The following is a 14,900-nucleotide window of genomic DNA, read 5'->3' on the forward strand; positions in this document are numbered from 1 at the left end:
CAAAGTGGGTCTTTTCTGCCTCAAAATTCAATCTGGAGTCTGTAGAGGTGGTTCTCTGCCTCAATTTCCCAGGTGGGTCCCCTCTCTCTGCCTCATCAAATTACCCGTCAAAGAACTGTTCAGTATTCGGTAACCGGTATTAACCGAAATGCTTACAGTTCCCTTATTTTTAAAGATAAAGAGATAAAACTTGGCACAGTGATAGCTCTTAAGGAGGACTTTAGCCATGCCAAATTTGAATCAGATCCATTCATGCCTTAATTTTTTAGATATTTTAAATTCCAGACTCCAGCCTTCTCCAACCTGGTGCCCTCCAGACCTATTGGACTGAGCCCCTTGCCCCCTGCACTGGAAGCCTAGCCACTGAAATAAAGAGCTTGCTGACTCAGGGGTAGAAGCTTTCTCACTCACCATGCCAGCCAGCCAGCCCAGCAGCACTTTCACACTGTGGAAATGTGGATGATTGACTTCTATGAGTCTGAGCAGAAATGCACTCCCTCTCTCCCTCCCCCCCTGCCAGAATCAGCAGCCAATTAGTTTTTCACTCCCCTGAACACTGTGATTGGAGGAGAATATGGTCATGGACAGCGCTGCGGCAATTCCTAATTGGTTAGCCACAGAAGTCAATATCAAAGCTACCCCTCATCCCATTCAGCATCTTCCAAATATGGAGATATTCAATTTAGGCAGGATAAGCTCCAATTCGGCACGTCTCTGCTCTGGTATTAATTAATGGGTTTGGAAGCGGCCAATCCCTGCTCTGGAAGATTGATTGCTCTGTGGATGTTTGTGGCTACCAGGTAATTCCAGGGCAGAGTGCACACCCCTAACGTATACTGTTGTAAGAAGATTTTATCCTGAAAGGTGGCATAAGAGTCTTTGAAATAAATAAAAATAAATGGTCTAAAGAGAAGGTGAACTCCTATAATAGATGTCAGTAGAGTGAAGGCCAGCACTTTGTTCTGTATGAATGGGCCAGAGAGAAAAAGTAATAAAGGATATTTGCTTCCACAGGTAGGAAGAGAGTTTCCGTTTCCGTGTAAATTTCAATTTGATGGAACATTTTGCCCAGGCCCTCATCTCCTCCTACTCCTATAGCCATGGCATAAATCTCAATTTCCAGCTCAGTTTGAAGCCCAGCAGCTACCTGGAAACAACAGGAAGTCATATACCATGATTAAAGTTAGACATCTCCCTCCTCACCCAACTTTTTAAATCCTCTCCGTAAAGTAAAGCAAAAATACTGTTGGTGGGTCTTGTGTTTATCAGTAACCTGAATTTTCCACCAAAGACACTTCTTCATTTAATAAAGTTTTCCTTAGGGGCATCTTGGAAAACAACACCCCAACTCCAAACAGCATGGCCAATGGTCACAGATTATGGGAGTCATAATCCAAAACATCTGGAAGGCACCATGTTGGCACCCATAATCTGTCTACATGCCCTGTCCATTATGTGGGACACTATATGGCAAGAGTTAGATAAAGATGGTGAATCTGGAGCACTTAGCCATTGCAGACGAGAAAGTAGGAGGGTAGGTCTTCCCTTTTTACAAAATTGGAAATATGGTCTTCCAACATCAACTCAACATTTGAATTTATTGCAATTCTACTGTAGATACTATTCGTAGAAGTTGATAGTACAGTCGTTCAGCAGCAAAGAAATTTAACGCAGTAAGATAAACTAATGCAACCATTAAGGATACTGTTGTGGAGCTTCCACATCTGGGGCAAGAGTAGGTCCCCCAAATCTAGGAACCCCCACTAAAGAGTTTCATCAGAAGTTCTGCACGTTTCTCTTATTACCTCTGCTGAGGAGAAATGACATATTACCCAGAGTACCCAGCTTTTTTCCCAGTGGAACTACTGGCAGCTGATTTTCTGATTCATCCAACTATTTTGATGTGAACTATCACAACTGGTGATCCGTCTTACAAATGTCTTGAATTATGTCCCAGGAACTGGTGAACTACACTCTCAGCTTATTCACAAGACCAGACATTATGTTAGAATGAAGCAACCCCAAACTCAGCTTGAGGCAATTAATTGATGTAAATTGGCCCTGAGACCCTGGGGTTATGAGAACTGATTCTATGAACTACTGCTTCTAATGCCTTTATCTGAAAGCCCCAAGACTTAGATGCCTGCAGCTCAATGTTGGAAATCCCTCATAGACAACTTAGAACACTGAAAACCTGACCAGTGAAAGACAATTGAACGGCCCAACCCACACACACCCCCCATGACTTACAGGCCCTGGGGTATAGCTCACTCGCAGTCCAGTGCAGGGGGGTGGTTGTTTCACCCGAAACCTGCCAAGTAATAGGAGGAGTTAGCCTACTGGTTGGGAATGAATGAGTCAGGGAAGTAGGAAGATATATCAGTCATATATTTGGACTCTCATGATTACCACATTTTTTCAGCAGCCCTTTATCATACAGTACCACTTTCTGGCTTCTCCCCTACAAGGTAGGAGCATGGAAACAAAAACAGACAGGTAAACCCAAGAGGCGCACATACCTTAAACACGAATATTCATGTTTACAGTTTTACATGCTCCACAGTTCCCAAACACTACAGCAATCCGGGGCAAAGGTTAGATTCCTTTAGGTGCAAAATAGCACTGGAAATCCTATCAGGGATGTCAGAGAAATCTGCAATGGACTCTACTTTGGATTGCTATGAATCCAAAGTGCAGATTTTGCAGCAGATTGGCTTTTTCTGAGTCATGTGGATTCCACGGAATTGTATGTGTGGATTAGTGCCAGTGTGCATTCGCCCAAATGTGCCGGCACTGATAATCTTCTAGTTGTGTCAAGAGCCATTTTGGCAGCACAAGCAGCTTCTGAAATGCAGACTGATCTGTGTGCAGCTGTAGGTCAAGACAACAATAGTATCTGGATGGCCACAAGCAGAGCTGGGGATGGGACAATGGTGAGGTCAGAGGGCCTAAGGGGTGTAGCAGGAAGACCAGAAGACTAGCCCAAGATCCATGGCTTTTTGTAAAATTTTGGAATATTATCAGGTGTGTACTAATCTAAGGGCAGTATCAAATGCTTTCCATGCACTAATGGGACCCCACTGCTAGTGCAATGGGAAGCTAACTGATCCTGCAGCAATTGGAAACACGCAAAATGCTCATTTCTGGAACAGGTCAGGTCAGCGGAGTTTGCAGAAGGGAGCTCCACTGACCCTGTCCCTTTCTGGAAATGAGCATTTCCACTTATTTTTGGGATTACTGTCGGAAGTATAGTTCCTGTTGCGCAAGTGGTGGGGCCCGTGAGTGCAATGGAACCAGCATGAGGGCAGCAGCAGTAGTACTAAATGCGGCCCTCAAGGTTTTTCTCCCACCCCCACCCCAGTTCACACTATTCTTTCTCAAACGCCAGCTCCTGTTTCTAAAAACATGTTTACTGAGATACATTCATCCAAGTTTCAGCCGGTGCGGTCTCCAGGTTTGGGAGGGCCCTTGGGCCCCCACCTCTCAGTGAGTCTCCCTTCTTCTCAACCCCGTGGTCACGAGCTGCTACTGCTCCCTGTCCTCTTTCTCATCATTGCCACCACTTACTAGCTTCATAGGCAGAGAGCGAGCAAGTGTTGCTGCTGCTCCTTTCCCCCCACCACTGTGGCCTGGGCCAGAGTGAGAGGCAGGGGAGCAGGCAGGTGGCAGCGGTGAAGAGGAGGAGCCCGCCCAGGGGCCCCTTGCCAGGGGGGTGTCCCTGGGCAAGAGCCCAACCATGCCTACTCCTCATGCTAGACTTGAACCGGATTTCTCCCTCCCTCGTGCAACTACATTTTTAAACAGCATGACCTCTGCCAAAGTTCCAGGCAGGAGCACTTGGTGGCTGTTGTTCAAAGTGCTGTTGTTGTTGTTTAGTACTAATAGCAGCAACATATATCACCTTTGAATGGCAAAGTGTTTCACATCTTGTAACCCTTATAAGATCCCTGTAAGTATTACTATTGGGCTGGAGACTGAACCAAGTAATTACTAGATTTTATCTTTTAAAAAACAGGGGTCATCTTGGTGCAACGTGCGATTTGTCTTGCACCTAGCGAAGCAAACCTAATGACATCTGCAGAACTCCTCCGGCATCCCACCTGGAGACTGCAGACTTTGCATCAACAGACACCACGCCCAGCTTTTTCTTCCACTCCCTCCCTCCGAACTGCCCACATTTTAAGACCCAGCCAAATAAAGAGTCATGGAGAACTCAAAAGCTTGCAAACTATTCTGTGGCAATTTATTTGGTCCAAATAAAGGTATTACTATACTGTTGGCTTTTGGATGTTTTTAACAGACCAACATTGCTACCTCCAATTTTGGTATGCTTTAATTGGTTTTGCCACTGCTAAATTACTTTTTTTTAATCAAATTGAATTGTATTATTGTTGATGAATCCTAGAATCCTTGATGTGTTACTTTGTTCATATATAGAAGCGATCTTTGTTCTTCCTCACTGAACAATTGAATGCTCCTTCCCAGGTTTTGTTTCCTGATGTCTCTAATAAAGCTAATGGAGATTCACTCAGTAATCTGCAAACAGTTATGTTGCAGTTAAGTAATTCTCCAAACGAAGTATTTTGGTGTTATGTTGTCCTTATGTGAATACAGAGTTTGCTGACTGCCCTTAAGCTAGTGGTGTAGGGGAACTTCACAATAAGCTATGCCAACCTGCAGAAATCTATTCCAACGTTCTTCAAGGCCACTGTAGCTGCATAACTGCAGCCCTCCTTAAGAATCCCAAATGTCACCTTAGGTGGGATGAGAAGGAAGCCTGACAGTTGCTGGGAAGCTGCCGCCACAGAGCATGTATGGACTTTGCCGGAAACAGGATCTTCATCCTTCACACAGAAGATGGATTAGAAAGAGTAAACGTACATTGTACTCCTAACCAGAAAGCATATTGGCAATAATGAAATTTACTTACTCATTACATAAACTACCCTATTATCAAGCAAACATCCATTCACAGCAGTTAGTTGACACAGTGAACTTCTGTGCTCAGAATCCACATCTAATGTATCTAACGTTATAATAGACATGACCTGTGCTCCCATGGAATACGACGGTTTTTGCTGGGTAGAAATGAATATGTTGAATTCTCAAGTGGATCTGCATATGCTAAAACTGTCTTGTAAATGGTTCAACAAGTTTATATCAAATCATGACATTCTGAAACACCTTCACAAAGTGAGGTGAAACCTAAAAATGTTGACCTATGAAACGGACATGTATGGAACCCAATCACAAAGCTCATTCGCCCACATATAAATTCACTGAAAAAGTTAACTCAGGTTGACTTCAGCATGGGGGGTGGGGTGGGGTGGGGAGAGAAAGGGTCACGTTAAATCAACCCTGCACCTTTGAAGTCAATGGAGACAGAAAAATATCAGCAAATGAACATCAAGTGGTTGTATAGAAGTGAACATCTATGAAACGTGAAGCTGTCTTATATTGAATCAGGCCGTTAGTTCATCCGGTCAGGGCTGCGTACTCTGCATGGCAGTAACTTCCCAACATCTCTTGCATATATAGTTCTTTTCTAGCCTTAATCTGAGATCTTTTATATAGAGAGATCTGAATTTGGAACCTTCAACAGCAAAGCACAGTTTCTGCTCCTGAAACAGCTGCTTCTAGGCACTGACAATTTTAGAAGCTTTGGTTGACATGCAGAAGATGTTAATTCCGGCTGGAAAATGTAAGGCGGAGGCAGACAATAATTTTTAAGAACGCTGAATGTTGTGTTATTTCTGCTTTCTTGTGTCCCATTGTTTGTTGGTGAAACAGATTGTGCAAGTTTGAAACTTGTAAAACCTGAACTACAAAAACTTGTAAAACTTCAACTGTAGATAGTGCAGCTATTCATTTTTCGTAACACTTTTACCCATGACCAATCTTAACTAAAAAAGCACGAAGGCTTTCAGGAAACAGAGCTATCAGGAACATGATAAAGAAGATATGCTCCTGCAGTTTGAATTCATAGTTCTGAACAAAAGTGATGGTACAGCAGAAGATTATTTTACTCACCTTTTTCCTGGGGACAGATTGTGGCTTGGCTCTCTGTATGGATGAGGGCAATTTCACCTTCTCTTTTCTTGGGGATCCTGCAGCATCCACCAGAAGAGACTGAAGTTTTGGCTGGAAGAAGATCTCTAATCTATTTTGAGTTGCTTCTATTTCTATGAAAAAGCGGTGTGTGTGGGGCGGGGGAGAGAGAGAGAGAGAGAGAGAAATCCCAAGGCTGACTGCATGCTTCACACAGGTTCAATTCTACAGCATGGTGAGATATGGATGTGACCAGGGTGCTGTCTAGTCAAATTGACATGAATATCTTTTACCTAGGATGTGGAGAAACTGCTTGCAGGATTGAAGCCCACCACTTAGCCTTTCGACTCTTGCTCATCCTGGCTTGTGAATTCATTGCTGGGCTAGGTATCTGGACTTTGGAGGTTATTAATGCCTCCTTGAAGGAAGGAGCGGTCCCTATTAGCTTAGAGGAAGCACTGGTGAGGTCACTATTGAAAAAAAACTAGTTTAGATCCACGAGTTTCTGATAATTCCCAATAATAATTTATTGGTTGCCCTAGTAGGTGCGTTACACCAGGGAATGGATGAGGGGAACATGATCTTGTTGGTTCTCCTGGACCACTCAGTGACCTTCAATACCATCAACCATGGTATCTTTCTGGATCATCTACCTGAGCTGGGCATAGGATGCATATTGTTACAGGGGATCCAGTCCTTTCTGGATGAACAGTCTTGGAAAGTGGTGCTGGGGGATTTCTGCTCCAGTACATGTCCACTGGCCTATGGAATGCACAAGGTCAACATCTACATGTATGGGGGACTGTGATGATGTTTTACCGTTTATTGCGATGTATTTATGTATTTATGTAAGTGCTGTTTGGACTTTGAATGGTAAGGATGGTAAGTGGATAATACTGTTGGGAGGGGTAGTGAGTGCATGGAATGTTGGAGTGGATGCTGATTGGCTGTTGGATTCAAGTGTTACAGTTAGCAGTTAGAAGCAGTTGAGAGTGGAGTGGGCACAGGACTACCGAGACTCGTATGTCATTCTTCTCAGTCATCATTGATTATCATAGGAGGCAAACAGATTGCTAGAAGTATTTCTGCATCTTTTAACCAGTAAGAATTTGTACATTATATTTTGTTAAAAACAGTTTTTATATGATTTTGTATGCTTTTATCATTATACATGTGTTCAGGCCCTAGTGCCTTCATGTAATATTAAAAGTTTTAAGACTTATAGATGGGCATAGGTCCTTGTGGCAATGTGCCTAATTAGCCTTACAATATATATTATACATTTCTATGTTATGGGTTGTCCCACAAATGTAACTTAATGCATTTTTAATATTACAGCCCCAAGGAAGGCCTTTGAAAGATCACAGGCAGAAACACGTCGTGCTTTGAAATAAAGAACTTTCTTGCACCCTGAGCGCCTGTTCCTCTCCTTTTTTCCGTCCTGACCTGGATATTCTCCTCCCTTTGGTTTTTCTTTTCAGTGGTGGGGCCAAAACCTTTGGAATCAGCTTTCATCAGGGGCTTGTCAGGCCCCTCCTTTGCAGGTCTTCAGGAAGGCTCTGAAGTCCCACATGTTTTCACTGTCCTTCCAGGGCTGCAGCTTTTATTGGTGGTGGCTGCTTTTATAGATTTTTACCGATTATTTATTAAATGTTATTGTACTTGTTTTGCATAGTTTTTATCTGATATGCAGCTTTGAGAGGGTTTCACCATTAATGGCAGCCTAAAAACGGTTTTAAATAAATAATTTGGAAGAGGTTATTACAGATGCCCACATTCTTCCGATGGGGAGGTCAGGGGTGGTGATTCCACTTCAGGCTGCTTCTGCCTCTTCTTGATCTCAAAGGATTCCTGGGCCAGGTGAAAGATCTAGTAGCTCAGGAAGTGAAACCATCTCACCACCTCCAGCAGACTCCCTTATAATTCCAGGTCAGTTTCCAGATCACACAAGCCTCACAGGTTGCAGCCACCGAAGCAGCCCACTCACTGCTGATGGGATCAGATGTCAGGGTTCCGATCTGCCTTAAGCTGAAACAGCACTCAAGGGTGATGGTCTAGGACAGCCCAGTTAGGGAGTCTTGTCCTGCTAAGCCAGTGACTTCTGCTGGCACGCTGAGGGAGGAAGAGACAAGTGGGCAACTAGAGGTGTCCCTGAAAGGCTTTTCCCAACAGACCTTTATCTTAGACTTCCTGCTAAGGTTGCATTACACATTGCAACTTCTCCCAGGTGCACAAGAGGGGGAGGGACCAAATGATTCTCTACCAAAGGGGCAATTGTGTATGAATGGATAACAGGATGGATGCCTTATGGTTCAGTCTTAAAAACTGTAATGACAGCAAGTTGGTGTTTTAGAATAGGGTGCCCAGACTACCACTACTAGGGAGTTGGATCCAGAGTGTCCTTTCCACGAACGGAAGGGCTTTGTAATGCAGAAAAGCGATTTCTGTCAACTCCTCCGTCCCTTTCCTGCCTTTTGAAAAGCTACTCCAAAGCATTAGAAGCAATGTAAGAGATGGCACAGGGACTTGCAAGGGGAATGGGGAAATCAGCAAAAATCTAATCCCCCCCACCCGACCTTTTCCAGATTGTGGAGCTCTTCCATCCCCAGAAGGGATGTTGTGAGTCCAACCCTAGGCTCACGGAACGCTGTTACAGAATGCCAGCACTTGTATGCTAGTAGGATGGCAGTGACACAAATGCAGCGGCTTCTCCAGACCTCATCCCCTCCTCTGTATCAACATCTATCTGTTTGTACGGGGTCCTGAATTTGTTCTGTCTTGATTAGTGCGAATGGGTCTCTTCGGGCTTCTCCACTTTAGCAAAACTCCTGCAGCCTTATCAGGCTTCGATTTCCGGACTCTCCACGGGTTTAACCATCAACACAATACACGCGCTTCCCCCTTCTTTTTGCCAGTTGCTTCCCATATGTTCCAATTATACCACCAGCAAATGGCGCTGCTTTATAGCGCATTTTTTATGTATTGCCGCATTTTGGGTGTTTTATAAAATGGTGGATTCCCGCTTTTGATTTTTTTAAATAAAAATGGTGGATTCCTGCAAGAGAGGCACCAGAGGCTGACAACGTTATGGAAAGGACCCACAAACTTCTGTGCATGGCCAATCACGAGCATGCCATGAATCGCTCGTGTGGCGAAGCTCTCACCCAGAAGGAAGGTGGTGCCAAACTGCATGTTCTGCCTAGTTCCAAGATAGTTCTATGGTTCTTTTAAAGGATATTTTGGGTTTTTCAAAATGCAGCCAATGAAGCTGTCATATGAAGGGGGAGATTGGTCTGTTCACTCAGATGTTCCCATTGAAAATTGCCCTTGCCAAGTTTGTTTTATCACAGCTGTGGAAATATAGGAAAAGCTGCTGCAGTCTTGATTTAATTGGTGATATTTATGAGTTTCTTACATTAAAAGACATTTCTAAGAGGATTACAAAGAATGCGGTGAGCTTTTAAGCATTCTGGTCCTGAGTTGTTCAGGGTGGTGTAAACAAGTACCCAAACCTTAAACCTTAACATCTTCCCCCACCTTCCACCTCTTGTTCTAACGAGGGGTCGTGGGTCTGCTGTTCTGCAGGTGCGCCTCTTTGCCCCCCATTTATGCTGTATGTGTATCTCTGGAAATAGTAATATGAGCTTTAAGACACCTTCAGTCCCCAGTGCTCTCTCATTAAAAGGAAACAAAGTGTGTTAGTAATGCTCCTGGATCTTCTAAGTGCTTTGAGGAAGTAAAAGAGAAAGCATTTCCTTCCGTGCAGAAAAACATTAGGCAATGGTTTTCTACATTATTATTTATTTGTTAGATTTATATCCCTCCTTTCCTCCAAAGAGCCCAAGGTGCTGTACGTGATGATCCTCCTCCTCCTCCTCCTTTATTTTATCATCACAACCACCCTGTGAGTTACATTAGGCTGGGAGTCTGTGACTGACCCAAAGTCATCCCTCTTTGGCCATATACAGCCTACTAGTCTGTCATTCTACCAGCATGTACATTAGCAGATTCTTCACAGCTGACACTTTTTATTTATTCAAACCAATGCTTTACCTGTTGTGGAAAGATCTGGATAGATTTCACCATGGACTGAAGAACAAACTGATGAGTTATGCTGGAAATCTCGAGGATGCTTTCTTCTGGCCAAGTGGTCTTGTGCGTCTATGAAAATATAATTGTTATTTTGACCAAGCAGCAGCACACATTCTAGGGCAAAATCCTCCAAGAAGTTCTCCTGTGCACATCCCATAATGGGAGCTATGCACAACAGCGCGCCTCTTGAGCCATTCATTTTAGCAGGGTGTGTGCAGGAGGATGTCTAGGAGATTTCGCCCCTTGCTAGCAAGCATCCATAATATCTATTAAAATTCACAGCGTCTTTTCCTGTGATCTGCATACGATCGCTCAGTGATGGAGCACGTGCTTTGCATGCAGGAGATCCTAGGCTCAGTCCAGGAAGTAGAATGAGGAAAAATCCTTGTCTGACATCCTGAGGCGTTCTAGCTTGATGGCCCAAGGATCTGGCTCTGCGTAAGGCTGTTTCATACGTTCACACCTACATACCCAGGAGCAGCACTGAGGACCCTCCTTTGGTCTGATGGACACATTTGCTCTAGGGAAGGACATAACGGGATGCATGTCAGCAGCCCAAAGTGAACAGGACCACCCCCACCCCCTCAAGCACATGCTCTTCTCACACATCTACACACATGCCTGAGACACAAACCCCTCCCACAGTGGACAGCCCTGAGCACTGCTCATCTCAGTGGAAGGGTCCCTTCGAGAGACTCTTGTCTGGAGGAGGCAGTTCCGCGCAGAGTTGCTGAGCAAGCACAGAGTGGAGCTGTGGGGAAGCGCAGGCCCTCCCCTCACCCACTGGGAAAGACGAGAGGGGAGGGGAGCCCCACGGAGCTGTCACCTCAAGGTGCCAGGAGCGTCTCGGACGGGTGGCTCCGTCAGCAGCTGGACTTCAGCCACCCCTCGCATTTCTCAATGGGCTCCCATCTCCCTTCAAGGAGCAGGAGGGGCCGAAGTGGAGGGGTGTGTGTGTGTGTATGTATGTGTATGGGTCTGTGGATAAGATGAGCCAAGCAATCCTATGGATGCCTACTCAGAAATAATTCCCACCGAGCCCCACGTAAGCCTAGGACTACAAGCGCAAATGGATATTTTGTTGTGCTTCTATGGGGTCAAATATGTGAATTGGCTTTGGTGTTCAGACCCCTGCTTGTACTCAGTTTCTTGGGTGAATTACTGTCTTTCAACTAGCCAGGCCCCAATAGCAGCCATTATATGAGTAGTCACATCCTTTGTGGGAGCGATTTTGTGGGAGGGTTGACCACGACAGTTTCCCAAATGTCCAAACAGGCTGGGGAACCCTGAACTAGACCAATCGAGGTGGTTTGCAAAAGTCCAGTCTTAGCCATCTCATTCCTCTGGCTTCTCAGGTTTCACCAAGGATGACTCACACTTCCGAAATGAAACCTGACATACCGAGGAAGCTCAATGCTCTGCCGACGGACCATTCTGTGTGTGTTTTTCCTGCCATTCCATCAGATTGCCACATGCATACAGCTGTGGTCCAAGCCTGCTTTTTCGCTGCACACTCCCTTTATTTCCTGTAGATCTCAGGGTTGTTTTTGCCAAGATTCCAGCATTCACATTCCTACTACCTCCTGATTACACATGGGCTGGATTCACCCATCACACTAACCCATGGTGGGTAGCAGCCTATGCTGGGTAGGTGGTTATGCAAACAACCGCCTGTGCTCCTGTCAGACAATCAGCGAACAAGCCATACAAAGGAGTCTATTTCACACCCCTCCCCTCCCCTCCCCTCCCCCCTTGTAGGCCTGCCGTCCAGGCTGGCAGGGATCCCAGCTTCCTTTGCAGTGGGAATAAAGATCACTTGAGAGGAGCAAAGTGGTGGCCTTTGGCCCCTCTTGCCAAGCAACTGTGTAGATGGTTTGCCTCACCCACAATGGTGTGACAGACAACACACTAACCCATCATAGGTAAACTAACCATTACTGTAGACTGTGGGTTCTCACGGTGGCTTATTTGGGGGAAATAACCCAACGTGGGGTGGGGGCAACATGCCGCAGACAACACGCTAACCCATCATGGGTTGTTCCAGAAAATAAACCATCATGGATTAGCACGTTGTATGAGCCCAGTCATGGATTTTAGGGCGCCGCCCCCTTCTTAATTCTCCCTTCAAAGTGTTCCATGCTAATAGCTTCTTCCCAGCATTGTGTTTTTCATGAAGGGCTTCGCAGTCTCCTGATCGTGCAGCCCAGCAGCACAAGCACAAACGTTTCCTCTCCCTCTAATAAAGATTCGGGCTCTAAACTATAGTCATAAAAAAGTTAACTTGATACTAACAAAAGGCCTCCTCCTAGATGTCAGATGTTTGGGAAGGCCACATATTAGAACACCCTGGAAGCATGGATATGTTAGAAATTCCCTGGGAAGACAGGCAGATAGAACATATAGAACAATTCACAGAATGCCTCCGGAGTGCCAGCTGCACTGGTTATGGGTGCGTTTCCCAGAGCAATTTAAAGTGATGGTTTTGACCTTTCAAGCTCACCTTTGAGAGCAGTTAAGTGGGCAAGTACAAAAGATGGGGGGGGGGTTTTCTGTTCCACAGTGGCCCCACACCTCTGACATCCATTGCCCACCAGGGATCCACCAGGCTCCATCATTGCAGGCTTTTAGGAAGGCAATGAAGACTTACTTGATTACTCTGGCCTTCCCCTATGTTTTATTGGACTGTTCTGGTCTGCAGCTGCAATTGTGTTGTACATTTTGTTGGTGTTTATTTATTCATTCTGAATCCATATCGTTTTTATTATTGTATCAGTTTTTATTATACGAATTTTACCGTTGTAAGCCACATTCGAAGGACTCCTACCCTGAAAGGGGCCTGGAAATATTTTTTAAATAAATAAATAAATAAATAAATATGGAATGAATTCAGGGAATCAACTACCAGTACATATTTGGATCATTTTCACTGTGATGAGCCAGGTCAACAATCACAAGACTTCTTCACGAGATGATATTATCATATGATAAAAAGGGGTATCTGATCACGATAACAAAGAAAGAGGCACCATTGTGGAGGGAAAAGAAAGTTGTTCGGAAGGGGAGGCTGTTTCTTTTGTGTGTGTTTCATTTAAGTCCAGGTTAATTTCAACCTCCATTAAATATGTGGGGCTGTCCGAATGGAGGGGAAAGGTGCTGGCCTTCTTCTGTGATGCTTCTTATGTGCCCAGTTGTGCTTTCAAGCAGCACATCAAGAGCATGAGAAAATGCAGTGGGCTTGCAAATGGTGCCACCATGTTCAAATACAATGCAGGTAAGAGCAAAATGGTGGGTTGGTGGGGTGGGGAGGGGGCAGCACCCTGCAAATTCAGAAGAAAGTCATTTGTAGTGTTACCTGAATCGCATTCAGGAGTTCTGGATTCACTGGATTCTGTAATTGTGTCCAACAAGGGTTCCTTCTTTTCTTTCTTTGGAAATGGGGGGAGCATTTTTGAAAAATGTTCAACATCAGGAAGCTTTAAGTGGGGGAAACACAAATGAGTAAAGACACTTTCTAACACAAATACTATCAAAATAAAAGAAACAAACATCCCTAATACACGTCAACCTGAGTTTGTTAGTATAGTTAGCTTGACATCTGCCATAGATTTACTCTATATACTGCATTTGGGGGAGGGAGGGAGAGAACAAAGAAAGGAAAAAAGCCTAAAAGAAATGGGACTTAAATGTCTGAAGGAGGCTGCGGGATTGCAAGCCTAAAGATCAATCATAATAAGATTTATTCTTGCTTCAGATACTTAAGTAAGCAGTCTATTCATATAACCCAAGAGCTTCCAGTTCCAAGTCACAGAATCATAGAACAGTAGAGTTGGAAGGGTAGGGCCATCGAGTCCACATACACACACACACACACGCTCAGTGCAGGAATCCACCCTAAAGCATCCCTGACAGATAGCTGTCCAGCTGCCCCTTCAATGCCTCTAGTGTGGGAGAGCCCACGACCTCCCTAGGGAACTGATTCCATTGTCATACTGCTCTAACAGAAAGTTTTTCCTGATGACCAGCTGGAATTTGGCTTTCTGTAACCTGAGCCCATTATTCCGTGTCCTGCACTCTGGGATGATCGAGAAGAGATCCTGGCCCTCCTCTGTGTGACAACCTTTTCAGTATTTGAAGAGTGCTCTCATGTCTCCCGTCAATCTTCTCTTCTCCAGGCTAAACATGCCCAGTTCTTTCAGTCTCTCTTCACAGGGCTTTGTTTCCAGACCCCTGATCATCCTGGTTGCCCTCCTCCAGCTTGTCTGCATCCTTCTTGAAGTGTGGAGCTCAGAACTGTATGCAATACTCAAGATGAGGCCTAACAAGGGCCGAATAGAGAGGAACCAGTACCTCACGTGATTTGGAAGCTATACTTCTATTAATGCAGCCCAAAATAGCATTTGTGTTTTTTTTTGCAGCCACATCACACTGTTGGCTCATACTCAGCTTGTGATCTACAACAATTCCAAGATCCTTCTCATTTGTAGTACTGCTGAGCCAAGTATCCCCATCTTGTAACTGTGCCTTTGTTTCTATTTCCTAGATGTAGAACTTGGCATTTATCCCTATTAAATTTCATTCTGTTGTTTTTAGCCCAGCACTCCAGCCTCTCAAGATCACTTCGAAGTTTGTTTCTGTCTTCCGGGGTATTAGGTATCCCACCCAATTTTGTGCCAACTGCAAATTTGATAAGCGTTCCCTGCATCTCCTCGTCCAAATCATTAATAAAAATGTTGAAGAGCACTGGGCCCAGGACTGAGCCC

General features: G+C 44.7%; 1 protein-coding gene across 1 annotated transcript in view; it reads right to left on the reverse strand.

The window, feature by feature from the left end:
• Positions 1–14,900, reverse strand: part of SPAG17 (sperm associated antigen 17) — a 125,630-nt gene that overhangs the window by 6,463 nt on the left and 104,267 nt on the right. The window contains exons 41-46 of the mRNA XM_063128923.1: positions 13,493–13,613; positions 10,102–10,209; positions 6,031–6,182; positions 4,675–4,844; positions 2,251–2,311; positions 1,003–1,147 (exon numbers count right to left, since the gene is read on the reverse strand). Coding sequence (XP_062984993.1) covers positions 1,003–1,147; positions 2,251–2,311; positions 4,675–4,844; positions 6,031–6,182; positions 10,102–10,209; positions 13,493–13,613 — 757 coding nt within the window. The remainder of the gene's footprint in view (positions 1–1,002; positions 1,148–2,250; positions 2,312–4,674; positions 4,845–6,030; positions 6,183–10,101; positions 10,210–13,492; positions 13,614–14,900) is intronic.

Source organism: Elgaria multicarinata, chromosome 6 (assembly GCF_023053635.1).
Source record: "Elgaria multicarinata webbii isolate HBS135686 ecotype San Diego chromosome 6, rElgMul1.1.pri, whole genome shotgun sequence".
Lineage (NCBI taxonomy): Eukaryota > Metazoa > Chordata > Lepidosauria > Squamata > Anguidae > Elgaria > Elgaria multicarinata.